General features: G+C 46.5%; 1 protein-coding gene across 3 annotated transcripts; it reads left to right on the top strand.

Moving 5' to 3' along the window:
* The first annotated feature begins 45 nt into the window (after positions 1-45).
* Sdhaf2 (succinate dehydrogenase complex assembly factor 2) lies at positions 46-19276 on the top strand. 3 transcript variants are annotated; one of them, XM_013029272.1, is made up of 5 exons: positions 46-176; positions 5345-5562; positions 5640-5749; positions 13948-14110; positions 19198-19276. In XM_013029272.1, the coding sequence occupies exons 1-4, from the start codon at positions 141-143 to the stop codon at positions 14076-14078; spliced, it is 495 nt and encodes a 164-aa protein (XP_012884726.1). In that variant the 5' UTR covers positions 46-140; the 3' UTR covers positions 14079-14110; positions 19198-19276. The 3 variants fall into 3 exon arrangements, with proteins under 3 accessions (XP_012884726.1, XP_012884727.1, XP_012884725.1); XM_013029273.1 differs by lacking the exon at positions 19198-19276 and adding an exon at positions 14494-15574; XM_013029271.1 differs by lacking the exon at positions 19198-19276 and having other exon boundaries at positions 47-176; positions 13948-14487.
* The last annotated feature ends 5885 nt before the right edge of the window (positions 19277-25161 follow it).

The raw sequence follows: 25161 nt of genomic DNA, 5'->3' as shown, positions 1-25161 counted from the left end.
GGCGTCACACGCACCGCCACTTCCGCCATACGCAGGGACGCACCTTCCGGCTCAGGTCCTCCGCGGCCAAGTCCGCTAGGCCGATGGACAGCGTTTCCCGGAAGTTGCCAGGTTGCCGGCTTCCGGTGCAGTAGGGAAAAATGGCTGTGGTCCCTGTGATCCCGACTCTGGCGCGGGTGAGAGAGCTGTGTGTTTTAGGGTCCCGGGAGGGCGGCAGCGAGGATTGAATTCCGTCTTTCTCTGTGGTCCTGGAAACTGTGAGGAACATTCAACTCCCCTAGCCCCAGGGCAAGGTCAGGTCAAGGCGAGGCTGACCCTAGGAGACTGAGGTCATTCCCCATCCTTCGGGGAGCCACTGTGTGTTCGACTGGTGATGCCTGGAAATGTGCGGTTGGATGGTCGGTCATCGTGAGGGAGCCAGTTCCCTTCTCATCTACTTCCCCAGGCCGACTGAGCCCAGACACCTGGGTGGTGCCCCTCTCTCCATACCAGTTCCTAACTCTCCAGCACCTGTTGTGATTTTATAGTATTTGGAGCTTCTCTTCTCTTTTGAGACGATCTCATCCTGTGCCCAGGCTGTCCTCGAACTCCTGATCCTCAGCCTTCAGAGTATCTGGGATCCACAGCTGTGCATTATCATGCTGGGATTCTTTTCTTCTTCTTCTTTTTTTAATGTAAGCATTTGCCTCTGTAAATTCTTGGTCCTGTTTTCCCTTTTTGTCACATCTCTTAATTTTTTTTTGTGGACTTTTGTTTGTCTAGAGATACTTTAATTTTTTTTTTCCTTTTGAGGCCAGACACCAGTGGCTCCAATCCTAGTTACTCAGGAGGCTGAGACCTGAGGATTCCCATTGGAATCCACCCAAAGTGGTAGAGTCCCAGCCTTGAGCACAAAAAGAGTGTGCTGGGTGGATTTTCCAGTTTTTCTTTTGCTATGGTTGATTTCTAGTTTTATTTCAGTGTGGTTAAATTTACTAAGATTTACTAAGATTAGTTCTTTAACAAAGACAATTCATCATCCTAAATTTGTCATCACTTGTTTTTAGTAATACAATGTGCAGTCTGGCAGGGGCATTGTTTCTGTGTGCACTGTACAGAAATGTCTGTTGTTGAGTGGAATACTCTGTGTCAGCTAGCTATTAAGTTTTATTGTGTCATTCAAGTTCTTTTATTTCCTTTTTTTTTTTTTTTGGTCAGTTGTAGGGCTTGAACTCAGGGCCTGGGCACTATCCCAGAGCTTTTTCACCCAAGGCTAGCATTCTACCACTTTGAGCCACAGCTCTACTTCCCAGATTCTGATGGTTAATTTGAGATAAGAGTGTCATGGACTTTCCTGCCCAGACTGGCTTTCAACTATAGTCCTCAGTTCTCAGCCTCTCGAGTATCTAGGATTACATGCGTCAGACACTGGTACTCTACTTATTTTCTTCTTGATCCACCATCTGTTTATTCTGTTATTACAAGTGGAGTCTTGAAATCAACTGTTGCTATTTTTCTTCCTTCAAGACAGTCAATGTTTGCTTTATAGATCTGGATGCTCTGATGTTGAATACATATGTAATTGTTCTATGTGACAGGATCATGGTTCAGAGCCAGCCCATGCAGAAAAATACATGAGACTCTTATCTCCAATTAATCATCAAAAAGCTGGAAGTGAAGCTAACTCAAAAGTGGTAGAACACTAGCCTTAAACAATCAGTGACAGTGCTCAGGGTCTGAATTCAAGCCTCCTGGATTGGCAACCCCCCCTTCCCCGAAAAAAAAAAAAAAGTACTTCTAGATCCTGATCGCAGAGATTCTAATCTAACATGTTTAGAGTACAGCTTAGGAAACTGCATTTTTACTACATGCCACATTCATTTGGTTGGGCTACCATAACAAAACACCACAGAGTGGTATAAACATCAAAAGTTTATTTTCTCATGGTTTTGGAGGCTTAAGGTCCAAGGTAAAAATGTTAACAAGTTTGTTTTTCTAAGCCTCTTTCCTTGGCTTAAAGATGCCAGGACTAGAGCTTGAACTCAGGGCCTTGACCAGTTGTTCAGCATTCTTGCTCATGGCTAGTGCTCTACTACTTGAGGCATAGCTCCAATCTAGCATTCTGCTAGATTATTGGAGATAGAGTGAAACTTTTCTGCTCTGGTTGGCTTTGGACTACAATCCTATAGGTTTCAACCTCCTGAGTAGCTAGGATTTTAATTATGTCCTCACATTTGTCTTGTAGGTATACATGCCTATTGCTTTTCTGACCTGACAATGTGTCTGGATGTGAATCACTTCTCTAGGTTCATGCCAGTCCAGGTTTTGGGCTTCTTGAGCTTAGATGTCTATTTCTCCAAGTTGTAGAAGTTTCCACCACTGTTTAATGAAGAGTTCTGCTCCCTTTTTGCTCTCTTCTAAAACTTTCATAATCTGCCCATTGATCTCCTTGATGCTCACCTACAAGTGTTAGATTTTCTTCATTTTTCATTCTTTTTGGCTCTGTTTCTCTGATTGAGTAGTTCCAAATAACCTGCCCTTGAGTTTACTGCTTCTTTCTTCTGCTTGATCAGGCTTTCTATTGGATCTCTCTAGTGAGATATTTTTTGTTTTTTTAATTCAGTTATTGTGAATTCCAGCTACAAATTTTCCATTTTTTATACTTTCTGTGTCTTTGTTGACACTCTCATTTTGTTCATGCATTATTTTATGAGTTCCTTGAGCATCTTTGTGATAGCTATTTGGCATTTTTTTCATTGGGTAGTTCTTTTTCTTTTTTTCCAATATGGCTGTTTGAACTCAGGTTCTCAGCTCTTGCTCAGCTCCTTGCTTTATGTTGGTTATTTCAAAGATGGAGTGGACTGTTCTGCCTGGGCTGGCTTCACTCTACAGTGCTCTGAATCTCAGCTTGTTGAGTAGCTAGGACTACAAACGTGAGCCATTGGCTCTCAGCTACATCTGTTTTTTTTTTTTTCTGGAAATTTATTCTGTCTTTGGCCATATTTTACCTCACAACTTCACATTAGGATTTGTGCATTTGAAAGAAGTTTTTTTATGGACTGGCTTCACACCAGGAAAGACCTTTAACTGTCAGTAGTGCTGCAAGCCTTTTCTGTAGGTGTATGGTCTCAGGACTTCATGGACATTTCCATTTGTCCATTTTCTCTTCTGGGAGCTAATACTCTAGTTTTTTACGGTGCCTGTGTGAGATACTGTGTCCCCTTGGAACTGCTGCAAGTGGCTCAGCTCCCTTATTCCCAGTGGGCCTTAGGCTCCTAAAATACACCAGCTCTGTCAGTGTTCTAGGTTGGACAAAACAGAAACCAGTCCATCAGCCAGCACCCAAAAGAGCCACCGGCTTTTTTATTCTCAGTGGCCTTTAGGTATGTGGAGTAAGCTGCATCCTGGCAGTGTTCTGACAAAGGCAAGATAGAAGCTAGTCTTCCAGGCAGTCTCCCCCTCCCTCCCTTGAAAAGCTAGGTTTAGCTGTCTAGGTTTAGCTCTTTCCCTCCCTGGGATTTTTTGGAACTGGCAAGTGAGTGTTGGCCAGTCCAAACCATTGCCTTTGTTTTCCTGGGCCCCAGCTGATAGCACTTACATTCAGCCAAAGCAGAAATCAGCCCCTTGAGCAATGGCCCAGCAGTCAGAACATAGGACATTGTTTTAGTCTTTTTCCTCCCCAGGTAGAAGCCAGGAGCTGCAAGTTTTCAACCAACTCCCTATTGTGGGGGAAGGAGTACTGTGATTTGTGAGGGTCATAGATTTGCCCCTGCTTTTGCACTCTGCCAACTTGCCACTGTGTCTCTGCTCTTCTCTGGATTGGAAGCCTTTGGGCATTTAGGGGCCAGACCATGTAGCTTCAATGTTTAACACAGATAAATGACTAGAATACAAACCATACTGTGAGACTTTTCAAGGAATACAAAGAAGGCGAGAATATTTTGCTGGGATAGTATCCGGAAAGATCAGTTAGAAAGTGAGTCTGCAGTATTCTTTGGCTGATTGTCTTTTCTGAGCCTCACACTTCCCACTTGGGGTAGTAAAGTGGGGACAGCATCAGCATAACTTCTTTTTTCTTTCTTCAGTCATGGGCTTGAACTCAGGGCCTGGACGATGTCCCTGAGCTCTTTTGCTCAAAGCTAGTACTTTACTACTTTGAGCCACAGCTCCACTTCTGGGTTTCTGGTGGTTAACTGGAGATAAGAATCTCAAAGACTTTCCTGCCTGGGCTGGCTTCAAATCAGGATCCTCAGATCTCAGCCTCCTGAGTAACTAGCTACTCAGCACCTGACTATAACTTTCTGTGTATGTGTGTGTGCCAGTACTAGGGCTTGAACTCAGGGCCTGAACACTGTCTTACAGCCTCTTTGTCCAAACACTGATGCTCTACCATTTGAGCCACAGCTCCGTTGTTTTTGCCAGTCCCAAGCCTTGAACTCAGGGACTAGGCTCTGACCCAGAGCCTCTCTGTGCCCAAGGCTAGCACTCCACCACCTGAGCCACAGCACCACTTCCGGCTTCATGCATGCTAGGCAAGCACTCTACCAATGAGCTACATTCCAGGCCCCTGCAGCTCCATTTTTGGCTTCTTGTTGTTAATTGGAGATAAAAGAGTTTCATAGACTTACCTGCCCAGGCTAGCTTCAAACCACGATCCTCAAATCTCACCCTCCCGAGTAGCTAGGATTACAGGCATGTCACAAGCTCCTGACTAGCATAACTGCTTTTTTAAATTTGGGGGCTGGGATGGTGGCTCAGTGGTAGAGTGCTTGCCTCCCATGCAAGAAGCCCTGGGTTCGATTCCTCACTCCCACATAAGCAGAAAAAGCCAAAAGTGGCACTGTGGCTCAAGTGATAGAGCACTGGCCTTGAGCTGAAGAGCTGAGGGACAGAGCCCAGGCCTAGAGTTCAAGCCCCATGACAGAAAAAAATATATATATAATTTTAATTGTTATTATTAAGTTGCAGTACAGAGGGGTTACCATTTCATAAGTCAGGTAGTAAATACATTTTTTTTTGGACATCCCTTAGCATAACTTTTTTTTTTTTTTTTTGCCAGTCCTGGGCCTGAACTCAGGGCCTGGGCCCTTTCCTAAGCTTTTTTTGCTCAAAGCTAGTGCTCTACCACTTGAGCCATAGGACCACTTCCAGTTTTTTTCTGCTTATGTGGTACTGAGGAATCACTCAGGACTTCATGCATGCTAGTCAAGCACTCTACCACTCTACCACTGAGCCACATTCCCAGCCTTAATATAACTTCTTAGTGACTAAATGAGGTCTGTTGCATTTAATGCCTCCTAAGTGTTGAGTAAATGACAATGGTAGTCATGGTTATTATAAAGATGCTGTGGTTGGTTTGTTTCAGATGCTGTCAAGGCACAGCCTGTTGTCTCCTTTGCTCAATGGGACATCATTCAGACGCTTCTATAGAGGTGATAGCCCATCAGATTCCCAAAAGGACATGATCGAAATCCCTCTGCCTCCATGGCAGGAGAGAGCAGATGAATCCATAGAAACCAAAAGAGCCCGGCTGCTGTATGAGAGCCGGAAGAGAGGGATGTTGGAAAACTGCATCCTCCTGAGGTAGAGAATGGGTCTGGGTGGCACTCCTCTTGGATCGGAAACAGCCTTTGCAGCCTCTTTTTCCTTTGTGTTTTCAGTCTCTTTGCTAAAGAACATCTGCATAACATGACTGAGCAGCAGCTGAACCTCTATGATCGCCTGATTAATGAGCCTAGTAACGACTGGGATATTTACTACTGGGCCACAGGTACGGAGCTTATCACATGAAAGGCTGATCTAAGTCTGAAGTTACATCCCAGGGAGTGACCTCCTTTAATTCATGTAATGAACACAACCCAGCAGGCTAGTGTTTACCAAAATGTGCAAAATTCGTTATTTGTCAGTTAAGATTCTTTGGGGTTTTTGTTTGTTTGTTTGTTTTGCCAGTCCTGGGGCTTAAACTCTGGGCCTAGATGCTGTCTCTGAGCTACTCTACCACTTAAGCTACAGCACCACTTCTGTTTTTTTCTGATTAGTTAATTGGAGGTAGCCGGGCACCAGTGGCTCACGCCTGTAATCCTAGCTACTCAGGAGGCTGAGATCTGAGGATCGAGGTTCAAAGCCAGCCCGGGCAGCAAAGTGTGAATAAACCTCCAAAAAACCATAAGTGGTTCTGTGGCTCAAGTGGTAGAGCCTAGCTTTGAGCTGAAGAGCTAAGGGACAGTGCTCAGGCCCAGAGTTCAAGCCTCACAACCAACAACAACAACAAAAAAGTTTAATTGGAGGTAAGAGTCTCACAGACTTTGCTGCCCATTCTGGCTTCAAACCACAATCCTCAAATCTCAGCCTCCAGAGTAGCTAGTATTTCAGGTGTGAGCCACCAGTGCCCAGCAGGTTCTTTGTTTTTAAGACAGAGTTGAAACTCACTCTAACTTAAGCAAAAAGGGAATTTAGTGGGAAAATAGGTGAAATTCACCAGATGAAATGGAGTGTAATTTACCAGGTCCAAGTCATGCTTGCTAGACAACAGATCAATGAAGTCAATGTGAAGATCAGTTAAGTCAATGTAACTTGATGTGTCATTCTTTCCTTTCCCTTGCTGTTCTTTTGTGCTTTCACTACTGAGTAATACTTGATAAAAACAAGTATTCCCAATTCCTAAAAGGACTGTTGAAGGCTGGAAAGGTGACTCAGTAGTAGAGCGCTTGCCTCGCACCACATAAGCAGAAAAAACCGGAAGTGGCGCTGTGGCTCAAGTGGTAGAGCGCTAGCCTTGAGCTGAAGAGCTGAGGAACAGCACCCAGGCCCAGAGTTCAGCCCCCACGACTGGATCAAAAAAAAAAAAAAAGGACTGTTGAAATCTACTGTTACAGTTATATGTTTGTCTGTTATTCCTTTCACTTCCCTCAGTCGCTTTGCCTCACATTTTGAAGCTCTGATGTTAATATGCAAACATTTAGGATTGTTGTATCTTCCAGGTGAATTGTTTCCTTTAGCAATGCATCTGTCAATCTTTGCAATTGACCATGGCTCTTGTTCTGAGGTGGCTGATAGTAATCTAGATACTTCAACTTTCTTTAATTAATTTTTGCATGGTATCTGGCTTTCCATCTGAATTAGTTTCCTCTTGCAACCAACATAAACTTTAAATAACATCCATTTATTAGCTTATTATTTTTTGGTTTTGGGTTTTTTTTTTTTTAGTCAGTTGTGGGGCCTGAACTGTTCCTGAGCTCTTTCAGCTCAAGGCTAGCCACTTGAGCCACAGCACCACTTCTGGCTTTTTCTGGTTATGTGGTGCTGAGGAATCAAACGCAGAGCCTCGTGCATGCAAGGCAAGCACTCTACCACTGAGCCACCTTCCCAGCACCTCATTGTTTTTTTTTTTTTTGTCAGAAACTGTGTCCTTTGAACCATGATCCTCAAATCTCAGCCTCCTGAGTAACTAGGATTTCAGGCATGAGCCACTCTCTGAAATCAGTATATCAGGGGGTTCTCCATTCGAAACTCTAGGGTAGATTTTATTTGTAAGCTCATGCAGGTTCAAGATTCATTTCCTTGTCCTGAGAACAGAGATTCCCATTGTGATGCCATCAGCTGATCTCCTTTAGCTTGAGTCCTTGCTACACGGCCCCTCCCCTTCAGCGATGAAGAGTCTCTCCCTCCCGTTGAGTCTCATGCATCTGTCTCTGACTTCCTCCCTGCTTACTACCTGGAGAGAGCCCTGTTTTTAAGGAGCTCATGTGATTTGGTCAGCTCTCTCTAGTCATTTTTGCCACATAATACAAACTAGTTACAGGAGAAAAGTCTTATATCCAGAGCCTATACTAGAATAGTAAGGAATATTGGAGGCCATACTGTAAGTCTACCTCACATGCCATTCTTTTACCTCATTGGGAAAAGCCCAGGTGTCTTTTTCCCTTATTCTCATACCACAGTCAACATAACATTGAATTGAATTCTGTCAGTGTCAGATCACATGGATTGAGAGCTCAGTCCTCAAGATCGGCCCCCATTTCAGATACCAGGTGCAAACTCCAGGTGGTTTTACCTGTGCCTCTAACCAGCTGGCTATAAATTGGGGTTCTCACAACCCCTCGCCTCTTGATTAATTTCCTCCAGCAGTTCACAGAACTCATGTAAATACCTTCTCATATTATCATAAAGGAACTTTAAAAAAGACAATGAAGGGAAGTGTGGGGTGAGGAGGGGAGAAGGGGTGGGAGTTTCCGAGGCTCTTCTGTGCCCTCTCTTGGTGAGCCATTCTCCAGGAACCTTCGTGTGTTCAGCTGTCTGGAAGCTCATAAATCCTGTCTTTCGAGACTTTTGTGGAGACTTCATTGCATAGGGATGATGGCTAAGAGACCCAGTGGGAAACACAGGAAGACGTGTCAGTTCAGATCCTTGTTGCAGCATTCCTTCCTTCAAGGTGTGAGACGGCACTTCTGGGATGAGGTGGGTCTTATGGCCAGGGTAGAGAATTTCTTTGTTTGTTTGTTTTTCGGTCCAGTCATGGGGCCTGAACTCTGGGCCTGGGCGCTGTCCCTCAGCTCTTCAGCTCAAGGTTAGCACTCTACTACTTGAGCTACAGTGCCACTTCTGGCTTTTTCTGCTTATGTGGTGCTGAGGAATCGAACCCAGGGCCTCAGGCATGCAAGGCAAGCGCTCTACCACTGAGCCACCTTCCCAGCCCAGAGAATTTCTTCATAGGTAGCTCCAGGACACTTTCTGCTTTGAGCAGAGAGTTATAAGCCCAGAAACATGGCTGGAAATGAAAGTACATGTAAGGAGAAATTGAAAAGAGAAACACTTCTGCTTTCTCTGTTTTTTAAAAACATTTAAAAATTTTTCATCTTACATCCACCATTTCTTTAATATGTCCCTGTGACTTTTCTTTGTTTGGTCATGGGGCTTGAACTCAGGGCCTGGACACTGTCCCTGAGCTTTTCTACTCAAAGCTAGCATTCTACCACTTTGAGCCATCGCACCACTTCCAGTTTTCTGGTAGTTAATTGGAGATAAAGAGTTTCACAGGGACTTTCCTGCCTAGACTGGCTTCAAACTGCAATCCGCAGAACTCAGCCTTCTGAGTAGCTAGTATTACAGCTGTCCGCCATCAGTGCCTGGCGTGCTTGCGTGCGTGCGTGCGTGCGTGTGTGTGTGTGTGTGTGTGTGTGTGTGTGTGTGTGTGTTTTGTTTTAGTTTTAGTATTTCCATTTGACATTCCTTATAGCTCCCTGCTGGAATTCCTCATCTTTCCAAATGCCTTGTCTTTTGAGTCTTTTAACATAGTTTAAATTCCCTGAGGTAGCGCTAATGTCTGAGTCATCCCTGAATCCGTTTTTGTATTCAACAGTGTGAGGTTTCCTTTTCCTTTTTTTTTTGTTTGCCGGTCCTGGGACTTGAACTCAAAGCCTGGGCACTGTCTCTGAGCTTGTTTTTGCTCAAGGCTAGAATGCTACCACTTGAGCCATAGTGCCATTTCTGGGTTTTTCTGTTTATGTGATACTAAGGAATCCAGCCCAGGGCTTCATGCATGCTAGGCAAGCACTCTACTACTAAGCTAACTTCCCAGCCTTTTTTTCTTTCCTTTTTTTTTTTTTTTTTTGTCATAGGCTTGAACTCTGGGCCTAAAGAGCTCGAGGACAGTGCTCTACCACTTGAGCCACAGCACCACTCCCTTTTTTTTTTTTTCTGGTGATTAATTGGAGATAAAGAGTCTCATAGACTTCCCTACCTGGGCTGACTTTGAACCACGATCCTCAGATCTCAGTCTCCTGAATAGTTAGGATTACAGGCATGACCACCGACACCATGACCACCAGCTCTTTTTCTGTGTGTGTGTGTGTGTGTGTGTGTGTGTGTGTGTGTGTGTGTGTGTGCGTGTGTGTGCGTGCATGCACGTGCGCACGTGCGTGTGTGTGTATTATCATTTTTGTTTGTTTCTTTGAGATAGGATTTTCTTATGCATCCCAGCCTGGCCTCCAACTTAAAATCCTCCTGCCTTAGTCTCCCCAGTGCTAGGGATTACAGGTATGTGCCACCATCTCTAGCTGCATTGTGTAATTTCTCTTGAATGTTAGACATCACGAGGAAGACATTAAAAGACTGAGATACGAGGTAATTTTGGCTTGAAGTGGGTGTACTCCTCCTAGGTTGTTGTGTTGGGGATTGAGTCAGTTGGGTTAAGAGTTAAGCTCAATTTGCATTTTGTTTCTGCTATGTTTACCTTCAGGGCATCATGAGCTTCTTCTGTTACCGTTACCAAGCAGAACCTGTTTTCAAAGATATTTTCAGTGTTCCTGTTTTACCCTTATCTGTTGGCCTTCCTATATTTCTATGCCTCAGAGGGAATTTCCCCACGTTCTTAACTGCCCCTAACAGAAGATGGCTGCTGGTGAGTTTAGGGAAGGAGAGGCTGGCATTCTCTGTGTGCTCTGGAGCTTCTGCCCCTTATCTCAGGATTAAAGGGTGTCTTGTTTGTCTGATTTTTAAGATTTTTTTTGTTAGTGTGTGTTAGTTATATAAGAGAGTGTCAGTATCTTTTTCATGCATACAAGGTACCCCAATCAAACTCCCTCCCTCCGTCTCTTTCCCCCATCCTTCCTCTCTTCTTCTTCTTCTTGTCAGTCATGGAGCTTGAACTCAAGGCCTGGGTGCTGTCCCTGAGCTTTTTCACTTAAGGCTAGCACTACCACTTTGAGCCACAGCACCATTTCTAGTTTCCTGGTGATTAATTGGAGATAAGAGTCTCACAGACTTTCTGCCTGGGTTGACTTCAAACCATAGTCCTCAATTCTCAACTTCCTGAGTAGCTAGGATAATAGCTGTGAGCCACCAGCACCTCCTTTCCTCTTTCTTTTTTTTTTTTTTTGTTGGTCATGGGGCTTGAATTCTGGGTCTGGGCGCTGTCCCTGAGCTCTTCAGCTCAAGGCTAGAGCTCTACCACAGCCACAGCACCACTTCTGGTTTTCTGAGTGGTTGATCGGAGATAAGAGTCTCACGGACTTGACTTTCTTCCCCAGGATGGCTTTGAACCGTGATCCTCAGATCTCAGCCTCCTGAGTAGCTAGGATTACAGGTGTGAGCCTCTGGCGCCCGGCAGCCTTTCCTCTTCTTAAAGCAGCTTCAACCAGGCTTTATTGTTCTGTTTTCATATACATTTATGAATTGCTTAGTCTACGTTCACCCTCATTCACCATCTGTTCTTCCCCACACTGGTACCTGATTCCCAATAGCCTATTTTACTTTCCTGTAGTTTTTTTTTCCAGTGTGTATTAGTTGTACAAAGGGTTTTCACCACCATGATTCATATATATGCAAATTATATTTAGACAGATTAACTCATTCTGTTCTTCCTCGTTCCTGGTCCCCCTACTTCCCTGTGTCCAACAGCTTTCAGTGAGTTTCCTGTGCCCTCCTTTACTCTTCTGCTCTTCTTCCGGTCTACATCAGTTCTCACCTGAAAGCTGAGAGAGACAGGAATTTTGTACCTGCTCTCAGACAGTAGAGGGTTTCATTATGTAGAGAGGAAGCGCCACCTGGGCCTCTTGTTCCTTTACATGGGAGCTGCTCTCCTCCTGGCCTGCACTTCTGAGGCAGGTTTTCTCTAGCCTCCTGCTCTGCACCTAGTCTCTACCAGGAGCACACCCAGTGTGGGGTGCCAGTTCTACTTGTGTCTGTGGCCTCCAGGGCTGGCTCACACTTGGCTCTAAATGGTAAACTGTTTTAGCTGAATCCTTCTTACCTGTTCTTCTTCCTCCTCCTCTTCCTTCTCCTCCTTCTCTTCCTCTTCTCTTCCTCTTCTTTTCTTTTGGAAACACTGGGGCTTTAACTCAGGGCCTCACACTTACTGGGCACAAGCTCTACCACTTGAACCACACCCCCAGCCCTGTCTCTTTTTTACGCATATCTGCCACCTGTGAGCCAGTAACCTCTTTGAAGGACTTCTCTTTTCTTACCCATTGTATTTCATTGCCCTGAGAACTCAGTTCTTTGACAGCTTCAAGAAAAATCATGCTGGGCACTGGTGGCCCATGCCTGTAGTCCTAGCTAATCAGGAGACTAAGATCTGAGGATTCTGGTTCAAAGCAACCTCATGCAATAAAGTCTGTGAGACTCATATTCAGTTTACTACCAAAAAACTGGAAGTGGCACTGTGGCTAAAAGTGGTAGAGCACTAGCCCTGAGCAAAATAGCTCAGAGACAGTGCCTAGATCCTGAGTTCAAGCTCAATAAAAATCTTGATAATTGTTTTCTGGCTTTTTCCTGTTGTTAAAGCAGGTATAATACTTATTCCAATTTCTACATCATAAAGAGAAGTCCGACACCCCTTACTCTGGGTTGTCAGAACCTCCCCCCGCCTCCCGAAATTCATTGTTGCCAGATCCTCTGTTGAATAGAGGGGAATCTGACTTAAGTTTCAAAGGTTCCCTCTCCTGCTATTGTATTAGTCATGACAGCGCAGATTCAGTGCACACTGCCTAATCTTTGCCAACAGGAGGTTTTGTGTGGAATTTGTAGGCTTAGCAAGTGTCTCAAGGGTGAAAGAAACTTTGGAAGTGACAGCAGCTGCCACACTCCTGTGGCCATCCTCATTTCTTTACTCCGTGCCTTTGTTGCTTGTCCACTTATATCAGGCTCTTGCAGTTCTGTGTGCCTCTACTATCCTTCCAGTAAAAGCCCTTGTTGCTTAAGTTAATACTAGAATATTCATTTCTGTCACTAAGTAGAGCCTTTGTCTCACAAAATTTATAAATTAGAAGGGAAGGGCTGGGATGTAGCTCAGTGGTAGACTTCTTGTCTAGCATGGATAAGTCTTGAGTTCTATCTCCAGTATCATGGAGGATTGTGGAGGGAGGAAGAGAAGAGAGAGGAGGAGGAGAAGGAGGAGGAGGAGGAAAGAAGAAAAAACAGTGGCAGTATGGCTAAGTGGTAGAGTACCAGCCCTAAGTGAAAAAAGAGAGAAGGAAGGAAGGGAAAGAGAGAAAGAAGAAAGGAAAAGGAAGGAAAGAGGGAGGGAAGGAGAGAGGGAGGGAAGGGAGCAAATGATGGAGGGAGGGAACACAATAGAGTGATCTCCTCATATCTGAAAGTAATTAATTCCAAGACCTCTAGTGGATACCTGAAGCTGTGGATAACCCTGAGCCCCATACATAGCCTATATCACATTGTACTGGAGTTAACCTGTGCTTTCGTGTTCTGTGCCCTGCGCCTCTTCGCCTCACTACTCTTGTGCTTTGGACCATTACTAAGGAAAGAGCAGTTACTTGGATGCAAGAGCTCATAATACCTTGATGGTCAAGGCCAAACACTGAGATGACTACAAAGTATTGGTAGCAGGTGGTGTACTGATAGCAGGTGTGTGTGTGTGTGTGTGTGTGTGTGTGTAGTGCAACACTAAGCAGGACAGTGTAAAATTTCATTATGCTGGTCAGAATAGCATGCAACTTAAGACTTACTATTTCTAGAATTTTCCATTTAATATTTCCAGACTGTGTTTGACTCCCAGGTAAATGAAACTCTGCGGCTCAGATAGGGAGGAATAACTGCACCCAGAAAACAACGGAAAGGCCAAGTGCAGAGCAAAGTGGTTAAGCCCAAGATTACTCAGGGCAGGCATCAAGCAGATTTGGGCATAAAGGATCAGATAGTAGATATGGAATCTTGCTGTCATACGATCTCAGTCACGGTTACCCAGTTCTGCCATTGTAACACAAAAGGAACTGTAGATCTTGTGCAAACAATGTGAGCAGCTGTTCCAACAAAACTGTTTACAAATAAAGGCCATCAGCTTGCTGCCAAGCCCTGCTGAGCCTAATGTCCCATCTATTGAGAGGGAGGATGAGAGGGTCCATTAATACATCTGTGGTTCTTGGCCAGAGCCAGAGTTTCCATTTTTAGGGCCTATACCTGAGCCCTGACTGATGGTGACATAACACTTTTCTGCCCATTCTTCTCTTGTAGAAGCAAAACCAGCCCCAGAAATATTTGAAAACGAAATCATGGCCATGCTGAAAGAATTTGCAAAAAACAAAAACAAAGAGCAGAGACTGCGCGCCCCAGATCTTGAGTATCTCTTTGAGAAGTCGCATTGAGCTAGCTGCGTGTCACTCCCCTTCCTGGCTCGGTATGTGGACGGTAACTGCTTATGACACTGGCTTTGACCTGCTGCTTCTCCCGCTTCAAGTGATGGTCACCCCTGTCTCCTGGAACTGACATGTAAATGTTCAGTGCTTCTCTTAACATGCTTTTTTTTTGGTTCTGAGCCTCCAACGTTGTTGGTCAGCATCTAGCATGGGAGGCAGCTGGCCTTGTGTGGCTGCTGGGGAGCAGGTCTGCCACAAGAGGGCACTGTAGCAGAAGCCATTGTACAAGGCACAGCCTCAACCCCAGGGTAGGCAATGAAAAGAGGCAGCCAGCGCCAAGTGCTGTGTGAAAAGCCACCATCCCACCCCGCCCCTAACGGCCCCCAGCTTTGTCAAAATAGAATTCCCTCCTTAAGCCTGGTAGGATCCTTTCTGCCAAGGAAAACTGATCCAAGCCCCCTGAGCGGACCCCTTCAAAGGCACAGCAGGGTGAGGAAGGGCAGCAGGCAGAGCAGCGTGGGCACACTGCATAAGGGTAAACCTCCTCATGGTCAGTTTCTCGAAAACGTGCACTTTTGTCATGGGAGGATAATTGAGTATTAAAGAACACCAAGAAAGGGAAATCAACAGTTCCCCATCGTCACAATGACTTCCTTTGTCTACTCTCACATAACCCATAGTCCTATTTCTAAGCGTTGTACAAGGTCACGGGCACAGGTTTGCTTTCCATGTGGCCTCCTCATGAACTTGTCCCTTGTTCCTGCTACCTGCATAACCGTTACCTCACGAAATAGCAATACATAAAAAGTAACACATTAGAACAAAATTATCAGAGAGCTTAGGTCTGGGACCAGTTCTGCATGGTTAGAGATGGTCCTCTGAAAGGGGCTTTGCCTGTGATTTATTAGAAATGGCGGTCAGTCAGATCAGCAGGGAGAATCCTGAAGTGTTTGCTAGAGGAAGGCCAGCTGGAATTGATGAACACGTGGTTGGTGATCACAGAGCTACAGGCAGGGAGGAAGTAGGTTCTCGGGACTGTTGTGGGGAGGGGGTGTCAGCCTCACCATGAATCCAGCGTGCCCTTTGGAGTCCCTGGCTAAGGAGGGAAGAGAGCCAGCTTTTCCTTACATAGTGTCTCAGAGCTCAGTGCCCTCACAGGCCTATTTCATAGACAGAAAGTTGGCTCAGAGGGAGGAAGTCAGCTGTCCAAGGTCAGGTAGTTACTGCGTCACAAATCCAGAACTTGGGATGACTCTGTCTGCCTCAAAGCTCATGAATGTTCTGCTAGCAGATGCTGCTTTACTGCAGGAAGCAGAAAATCCATGCCTCTGAGGATCTTTCTGGGAAAATTAAGGCAGACAAACTACAGTTCTGACTCGTGACCTCCTCCACAGGGGTAGAGGGCTACCACATGCTACTGAGAATGCAGCATAGTACACTGGCTACAAGTTCAATTCCTGGTTCTGTTGTTGATATACTGGTTCTGTTGTTAATTTATTGGCTCCAGCCTTTGTTTCCCCATCTATTTGGTGACAATGACCACTTCTCCCTGCCTGGAAGAGCCGAGGACAGGAAACCTGTGATGCTCTTACATGGAGTTCACTAAGAGAACATTTCAGGAGCCTGTGGTCTTCTGAAACAAATCATCCAGCACATCAGCACGATCATTATCACTACATGCAGGGCAAGTTCATCTGCAAGCCAGAGAGGCAGCCTATTAAAGTAGCCATAGCAGAGGGTGTCTCTTCAGCCTGGGAAAACTGGGATGAAAACAGAGCCTGGTGACAAGTCCTTTGATGGAAAAGTCTAGCACGCTCACATAGAGCAAGAAGCAGGAGCGAGGCTTAGAAGGCAGGAGCAGGAGCTTATAGGAGACTCTGGCCATTCTCTCCAGCCTCTTCTGATGTCTCGTGGGGAGAATGTTAAGCAGGCAGTTTATATATAGAAACCTATCTGGACTGGGAGATGTGCACTCGAATCGGGCGATGACTTTACCCATTTATCCTGGGCCTGTTACACAACAAGCTCCCAAAGCCCAGTGTGCGGAGTGGGCTTCACCCCCACGGTGGAGCTAAGCCCTCCTTACCCCGATTTTGCCTCGTGTCACATCATGTTCGGCTTCCACCACTGCCACCTGGGGATGGCACACTTGTAAAGGAACTGTTCTCCGCCCAGGCTGCTGGCTTGTGTCATCTGGGAAAAGGAAGGACCTTGCTAATCTCAGCTGCTTAGTGTGAGGCCCAAGGGTGCTATGTAAACAGTTTTCCCCTTTATTAGGCATTAAGTAAAACTAGGCCGGCCACAGCACATTTAAACAAAATTAATAAACATATAGAAAAGGCCAGCAGCCCCTGAGGATGCCTGGGAAGAGCAGCCAGACGCATTCCTCTGACACCTGGCTCCTCGCTGACCTCTTTCTGAGCCTGCGCCGGCACAGGCGCGTCTGGCCTGCCCCGAGCGGTGCGAGGTGGTCTCCAGGGTCCTCTTGGAAGGGCTTCTGCATGACACATCAAAGTGGGTCAAGGCTGTTCCCTCCGCACCATTTCCTCTCTTCCTCATTGTAAGTCTTCAGAAATCCATTTGCTAACCACCTTGTGCTCACGCTTTCTGTGCCTCTTTTGGGGGGGGGGGTTGGATTTTGCACAGTAGGTAGAGGTCCACTGGTCAGTCTCTTCATATAGGGCAGCACTAATCTATAACCCAGTTTATATTTTTAAACCAAACAGGAAGGATTGCTGTGAGATAGGCGAGAGTCTCACATTTATCCTTCACTCCCCCAGCTGCTCTGTGGCTAGCTGGAGAGGAAGGCTAGCAAGCATTTGACTTTGGGGTTGACAGCTCACCCTACTGGACACCTTACCCCAAGTTGTTGGTGCGGATACTGGTAGGGCCGAGGCGGCCACCCTGTGCACTCACTTGGAATGAGCCCTCCCTCTGGGAATGACGAGTAGCATGAGCATCTTCTCCGGTGTGGTAAAACGGGATGGGTGGGACTACTCCGTGGCTCTGAGAATAAAACCTCCAGTCTAGTTCTGTGGCTCATACCTATAGTCCTAGCTATTTGAGAAGCTGAGGCAAGATCATTTGAGCCTAGGAGTCGAGAGCCAGCTACCTAACAAGACCCCGTCTCAAAAAAGAAAAAAAAAAGTCTATTGGAAGGATTTGTGGGAAAGATGAAGTCATCCAAGATAGTATCCATGTTCAGAAGGGAGGTGTAGAGAACTCCTCTGCTTTATAACCCAGGATGATGACAGGATACTCTGGCAAAGAAGGGCCAAGTAGACACGTGATTGTATGCACCTTCCGCCACAGCAGGTGGCTTTGAGCAGCACATGATGTTACCCTGTGTGTTTTGCTTCCCAGTGGGTTTCAGGTTAGTTAGGTTTTGTTTTTGTGTTTGGCTTGCTTTCTTTTGACACAGGGTGTCACTGGTTGCCTAGGCTGACCTCGAACCTGCTATCTTTGTGCCTCAGCCTTCGCAGTGTTAGGGTTACAGGCTGTGCTGTCACACCTGGCTAGTCAGCTAGGATTTAAGATATTTGTTCATATCTGGTGGTGCCCCTAGAACAAATGTTCAGGGGAAAAGAGCACAGTTGTTAAGAGTGGGAGTTTGAGTCTAGCTCAGTGGTGGATTGCTTGCCTAGCATGTGTGAAGTCCTGGGTTCAGTCCCCAGCATTGCTAGAAAATTGTAAAATAAATAAATAAATAAAAAGAGCAGCTGTTTGGGAATCACACCTCAGACCTGTGGCACTACCATCTATTAGTCAGTGACCCTGGTCATGTGATTTGACCTCTCCAGACTCCTGTTCCTAGGTAGAAAGGAAGGGATTGGAAGGAGAGGGGAAAGAAGGGAAGGGAAGGAGGGGGCATTATTCTTGGTAGAAGTGAAGTGTGGTTTCATTAGGATCTTGCTCACAGTCTCAGGAGGGAAGTGAAGGCAGCACTAATCTGAAGGCAGCCAGTGGCCCACGTACTCCACTCTCCCCCTTTGTCCTCTTGGGCCAGGGCCTTCCTATCCTGGGTCTTGTCTCGCTCATGCTGACAGGTCACCCTCTTGTGGTCAGAGCCAAGTACTTGACCTAAGTACGGAACCCTCCAAGGAGAACACACGCAGCCGAGTGAGCCTCCCTGAGTCATGTTTGGAGCTCAGATTTCCTTTGGGTTTGGGTGACATCAATGGAAGGGTTCAAGTACTGGCCTGCACCAAGATTTCCTCCTCACCCTGGGCCTCAGAAATGAGGTGTGAACTCTCAGAGCCTTTGCGTCACTGGGAGGCTGGCTCAGAATTGAACGTGTCTGTCAGCAAGCGCATGAGAACTGTATCCAGGTGATCCTAAGAGTTGCTTCATTCCTCCAGCTCCAAGGCTTTTGCTGCCAAGCCAGGCTGGAGGCTCTGGGGCCAGCCCTCCTGGGAGCAGGGTCATCCCCTGGCTCACCAGCTTCTCCAGCTCCCATCCCTCAGCGTTTTAGTGGATGCTGCAAAAGAGACTGCGTTTCCAGCCTAAGTAGAAACAGACAAGGGATGCTCAGAAATCTAATTTGAAAGATATATTGTAATGGTTTTCACTAGATGCCGGGGATGGGAGAAGAATGTGTTTGGTCCGTCCTTGAGGCACGCAGTGTTTATTCTTCTACAGTTTATTTCATTGATTGTCGAGCAATGTGCTACACCCTGTGCCAGACACAGAGACAGATCAATGAGATATAGCTCATGCCCCAGGGACCTCTGGAGGAGGAGGGACAAATGAGTGGACAGCAGAGAAGATGGCCACGGCTCTCAGGCATTGACCCTGACAGCAGGCAGTCCAGAAAGGATCTAGTCAGTTTTAAGATTATGTGGAAGACTCTTCACCCTGCCCTGTCCCTGCCCTTTGCCAGCTGTGGGCCTTTCACTGGCCAGTGGGACATCAGTGATTGGGAAATAAGCAGCTGCGTTCTTTTCTTTGACTGTTTTAGGGTTTGAACTTATGATCTTTCATGTATTAGGCAAAAAGCGCTCTGTTATGTGAGCTACACTCGTGTTCACTTGGACATGGTAAGCTGTTTCTGATGGTGCTGTGCAGTGCACATGTTGGTGACCCATTTACTCTTCACTCCCATCCTATCACACAACTTTACTGTATCCAGGTTCATCTCCTATGGATGGATACCTGAGCTGTTTTTAATTTCAGACCATTAATAAAGATAATTGCAAACCTTCTTGTGAACCTATGTTTTCATTTTTCTTGGTCCTATATAGTTTGGATCTTAAATGTTCCCCAATACTCAGTGTGTTAAAGGTTTAGTCACCAGTAGGAGATGCTGGGACCCTGAGGAGGTGGAGCCTAGTGGGAGGATATTAGGTAATTGGGGGCGTGCCCATGAATCAAGTATTGGGACTTCACCTGCTTCTAGTCTCTCTGCTTCCTGGCTGCCATGAGAAGCACAGGCTTCCTCTGTCCTTTGCTCCCACAGTGATATACCATGCAGCCCACAGGACCAACTAATGGGCCAAGTGGCTATGGGCTGAAAACTCTGAAATAGGGCAAGACAAGCCTGGTCAGGGGTTGAATTATCTCAGATATTGGTTACAGCAACTGAAAGTTGGCTAACACATGAGCGAATACCTAGGAGTTGAATTGCAGGGTTATAAAGTAGGTCTATATTAGTTTAAAGAAACTTCTAAAGCTTCGAGAGTAGTGGTACCATCTTCCATTCCTATCAACAAAGTATGGGAGACTCATTTGCCCACTGGCTTGTGTGTATGTGTGTGTGTGTGTGCACAGATCACAGATTCTGGGCACAGTCAAGACCTGGGAACAGTCTCTGAGCTTCTTTTTATTTTTTTTTTTAACTGAGGTTAGCATTCTACCATTTGACCCATGGGGGGATGACTTTGACCATGATCCTTAGATCTCAGCCTCCCTCTGAGTAACTAAGATTACAGGTGTGAGCCACCACCATGCCTAGCCTACTTACTATTATTTATATCTAAATTGAAGATGAAATTCTCCATCAAAATGCAATTCTTTTTTTAAACCTTCATATTAGCCAGTATTACAGATACCCAAACTACATGGATATAGGTATAAAAGTTTGTGGGACATCATCTCAACCAATGGCTGGGTATGGTGGTGTTATCCCAGCTACAAGAGAAACATGCCAACCCTGGAAATAAAGTGAGACCCTATGTGGAAAACCAGTGGAAAAAGGAGGCATGGCTCAAGTGGTAGAATCCCTGCCTAGCAAGTACAAGACCCTGAGTTCAACCCCCAGCACCATCAAAACAGGAAAAAAAAAAAAAGCCAGATTGATGGACCCTGACCTCCAGCCTTGGATCTCCTGGGCTCCTGGAGCTCTCGTTTCCGGTCTTGACATGACCCCTTGAATCCGAAAGTACACAACCTTCAGAGATGTGTGAACTGCTCTCCCTTCATGCCAGCATCCCAGGGCAGAGGTGGGGCAGGGCAGCCCCAGGGAAAATGCCCATGAGAAGAGGATGATGATTAGGGCCCAGACGCACTGATCTGGATCCTGTGGGATACACATTTTGTAGGCTAAGGAGAATCCTCTGCCCTGGATGCTATGCCTGTCATCTGGAGGTGCATCCTTTTCTACTACCCTCCTTTGGCACACCTGAAGCAAGAACTCTGTGCCCTGATTCCTTGGCAGTTTTAGGTCTTAAAGGGTCTCAGGCTTTAAAAGACCAGAATCATGATTTCTTTGGCATTATTGTTCACAAGTTTTCAGCAGGCTCACTTGTATATTCCATGTGACTTCTATGTCTCAGAGCACCATGATGTCCTTTACGTGGCAACTTGACTGGGATATTGGGTGCCCAGATGTTTGAGAGTGTTTCAGGATGAGACAAACATTGAAATCAGGCCAAATAAAGCAGGTTTCCCTCTCTACTGTGGATGAGCCTTGACTCATCAGGAGGCCTAAGTAGAACAGACAGTCTAACCTTCTTCTGAGTAGGAGGAAATTCCTCCTACCAATTGCCTTCAGAGTGGGACATTGACTTATCTTCTGCCTTCACACTTAACCTGAAATAAGGGCTCTTGTTGGATTCCAAGCTTCCTGGCCTTCAGACAGAGGCTGTATGTATCTTCAGCTCACTTGATTCTAGGACTTTGGCCTTAGAATAGAGCTACGCTACCTACTTGCTGCTCTGGGTTTGCAGCTTACCAACTAACTGGACTTGGATCTTGGGACTTGCTAGGCTTTGAATGAGTCAGTTCCTTACAATAAATCAACGTGTGTGTGTGAGAGAGAGAGAGACGGACAGAGACAGAGGCCTGTGTATGTATGTGTGTATACAAAACACTATCAGTTCTGTTTCTCTGAAGAACTTGACTAGTACACAGAACACACCTTAATTTCTTTCTCAAGACATTTCTTTCCCAAATCCTCTTTGTTTTTTTTTTATTTTGCAGCAACGCTTCCACAGCTTATTCTCTAATACTCAGGAGCATAAACCAGTCTTCCATGGAGTAGCTTGGCGATCCAGCCATCTTTTGTTTTTTTCCCAACCACGTGTGGCGCCTCCACCTAGAGAAAAACCTCTCCCTTCAGATACAGGATTCCACAGTTCCTCCACCAACCTCCTCAGCCCCCCGCCCCCCACTAATGGCAAGGGAGTCTGGGAAATGTAGTAATTACCATTGGCATCTACCAAGAGCTTTCTGCTTGATGGCTGCTTGCTAAGCACTTGAATGCTGTCTGTTCAGAGACCTAGTTCTATAGCTATGTTCTCCCAGGACGAAATCCACAGGCTGAGAGAGGTTGAGGAGGTGAGCCAGGGCCACGACCTTCCTCAAGGCTAAGCTTGAGATCTGAACCCAGATCCCTGCGCACATGGGCACGTCCTCGGAGCCCCTCCCTCCCTCATCACTGTACAAGAAGCTCACTGGGCCTGGGGCAGGTTGGGACTGGTTCTTGTTTTCTGCTTCATCTCGCTTGTCTTCTGCAGGAGTCATGAATTTTTAAAACTTGTGCAAGATCAACAAGTTCACCCAGAGGAGACAGCGAAAGAACAGAACAGGCAGAGACAGAACAGTCATAAATAAGCCCGGCAGAGCTCTTCTGGGCAACGTGCGCAGCAGCGGGGAGCCATCCTGCCCACCCCACAGGAACACTGGAAGTTAGATGTGCTGATGGGATGTACCTAACACACCGTAGCTATGTAGGAGGCAGGAAGGGGGCCGCTGCCCCCCCACATCCCTTTCCTTCTAAGAACGAGAAGTAGGAGGGGGGTGTTGGGGTACTAGGGCTGCAGCAGCTCCCATGGTGAGGGTGCTTACTGAAGGCAGCCCCCACAGCACTTTTTAAAGATGGGCTCAATCAGGTGCCAGTAACTCACACCTGTAACCCTAGTTACTCAAGAGTCTGAGATCTGGGGATAATGGTTCAAAGCCAGCCTGGGCAGTCTGTGAGACTCTTATCTTCAATTAACCACCAAAAGGACTGAAATGGAGTTGTGGCTCAAGTGGTAGAGCACCAGCTTTGAGCAAAAACAAAGCTCAAGGAGCCGGGTGCTGGTGGCTCATGCTTGTAATCCTAGCTACTCAGGAAGATGAGATCTGAGGATTGCGGTTCAAAGCCAGCCTGGGCAGGAAACTCCATGAGACTCTTATCTCCAATAACCATTCAGAAAACTGCAAGTGGCTCTGTGGCTCAAGAGCTGAGGGACAGCGCCCAGGCCCAGAGTTCAAGCCCCAATACTGGCACAAAAACAAGCAAAACATTTCTCTAGGAGGGGCCTCTGTGCCATCGGGGCGGGGGTGGGGGTGGGGGCTGCTGTTCACACACAGTGTATATGTGGGAGGGGGTGGACCTGGGTGGGGTTCATCAGATGTCTGTTCCCATGGCAGAATGGGAGGGCTGAGTCCTCTGGTCCATGTTGGGTTCTGGACTAGGAGGAATGGCCGGTGCTGGTCCAGCTAGTAGCAGTGCTAAGCATGATCTAGAGTGAGCAGACTTCCCTCCATTCAGCCCCGAAGCAAGCAGGCAGGGTGGCAGGCTGGGAGAATGGCCCTGTGGTCTTTCAGCTATTTCAGGATGGGCAAGAGGGGACATGAAGCGAAGCGTCATTTCAGTATCACTTTAAAGGACTGCCAAGGCCAAACAACACATCGCAAACTAAAAGCAAAGGAGCCAAACCCCCTGTTCTGGCTCAGCATCTTCTTCATAAGCAGAGGGACCAGAGAGGGGCCATCTATTAAGAAAAGTCACACACAAAATAATGGCATTCGCAGGGAAATGGATGGAACTAGAAGAAATCATGTTGAGTGAGGAAAGCCAAGAGCAAAGAGACAAACGGCACATGGTCTCTCTGATAAGTGGGTGTTAAACCCAAAATGTAAGGTGATACGACAAAGTTAACAAGACTCGAGAAACAAAGAACCTCCATTCATCTGGTCGAATCACTACTAAATACCCCATGCTGTTGATCACATGTATGGTATATATGTGCACATCTGAGGGAAACTAGGAGGAGGACACAGAACCAGAGGGAAACGGGAAAACATACAATAGTGGGACCCATCAGCTGCACTGGACATTGATCAAAACGAACTAAGCAACTCAATGGCAGCGATGGGAGGGAGGGAATGAGGGAAAGAAGGAACAGCTGACACTAAGCAAAAGGAAAGGAATGTACATATCACCCGCTGTGCAAGAAAGAACCATACAGTCAAAGCCCATAGCATTCATACACTTTATAGACCACAATGGACAATTTGCCCCATGAAGGTTAGAATGTGTTTGTGACTTTAACTAAGCATCACTATCCCACAATACTGTGAAATTGTGTAATCACTTAATCACAATAAAGAATTTGCAACAAAAAGAACAAAGAAAGAAAGAAAAGTCACACAGCATTATCTGTGCCAGGGCCAGAGCCCTTCTTCCTGCCACCACAGCCTCCCAAACACACACTATGGAGCTAGGTGTGGAGACACCACCAGAAGGACAGGTTTTTTTCCCCCTAAAGGATTAAAACAGTCACTGAAGGCTTGATTTTGAAAACAGCCTGGAAAAGCTGTAGCTTCATCTATGAGGTGACGTCAACTTGATCGCGGCATGGTCTTGGGAACCAGGCTGCCAGATTCCAGTAGCTGGCTCTGCCCTTCCTAGCTGTGTGACCCCAGACTAGATATGCAGCCTCTCTGTGCCTTCATGTTAGCTATGCTGATGGGAGGTACCTAACACACTCTGGGTGACTTGCTGTCATTGCCCTGCTTGCATGCCTCCCAGGATGGAAAACCCACTCCCCCAGGTCAGCCTGTTCTGCTGGATGGTTTTGTGTGTCTGGAAGCTTTTCCATTAAACTAAAGGCTGCTGATTGGTCTCTTCACAGCAAGAGCTCAGCCCTCTGAGGCCCGCCTTAAAGACATATCAAGGCCAGATGACGCATGCTCCGTTGTGCGGTCTCCTTTGCCCCACTGAAGCCTCCTTTGGGGAGCTGTAGCCCCCATTCAGCTCAGAACACAGAGTGCTACGTCTGTTTCCCCTCAGGAATCAGCAGGGTCAGGTGGTATGCCTTGGGGCCTACAATAAGGTCTGGATGCCATTGAGGTCCTGGCCAAGGAGCTCCCTGACCCTGAGCCCCAGAGATGCTCTCTTTATAAGTGCTTAAACCCCAACTTCCCATGACTCAGAGAGGAAGCAGAGCTTGCGTTGAGGGCAGAAGCCCCTGGAGTGGCCATAGGCCATGATATCTGCCTCCAGTGAATCGTAGCTGGCAGGTTTGTGCACACCTGTAATCCCAGCACTTCCAGTGTATGCTACAAAGTGAGATTCTAGCTTTAAAAAAAATAGGCTGGGTGCCAGTGCCTGTAATCCTAGTTACTCAGGAGGCTGAGATCTGAGGATTGTGGTTCAAATCCAGCCTGGACAGAAAAGTCCATGAGACTCTTATCTCCAATAAACCACTCACAAAACCAGAAGTGGTTTTGTGCCTTGCATGCCTGAGGCCCTGAGTTCAATTCCTCAATTGCTTATGTGGATAACAAAAAGAAAAAAGCCGGAAGTGGTGCTGTGGCTCAAGTGGTAGAGTGCTAGCCTTGAGCTGAAGAGCTGAGGGACAGCGCCCAGGCCCAGAGTTCAAGC

The sequence above is a fragment of the Dipodomys ordii genome, unplaced genomic scaffold, assembly GCF_000151885.1.
Source record: "Dipodomys ordii isolate 6190 unplaced genomic scaffold, Dord_2.0 Scaffold117, whole genome shotgun sequence".
NCBI classification, from domain to species: domain Eukaryota; kingdom Metazoa; phylum Chordata; class Mammalia; order Rodentia; family Heteromyidae; genus Dipodomys; species Dipodomys ordii.
Note: the sequence above shows the minus strand (reverse complement) of the source record. Positions and strands in the feature narration are given on the sequence as shown.

What these genes read in the sequence shown, in the direction of transcription:
- Sdhaf2 (XM_013029272.1), top strand. Translation starts at nt 141, where the DNA reads ATGGCTGTGGTCCCTGTGATCCCGACTCTGGCGCGG. An exon ending in GAAAACTGCATCCTCCTGAG is followed by an intron (nt 5,563 to 5,639) that starts GTAGAGAATGGG and finishes TTGTGTTTTCAG; the next exon opens with TCTCTTTGCTAAAGAACATC. An exon ending in TATTTACTACTGGGCCACAG is followed by an intron (nt 5,750 to 13,947) that starts GTACGGAGCTTA and finishes CTTCTCTTGTAG; the next exon opens with AAGCAAAACCAGCCCCAGAA.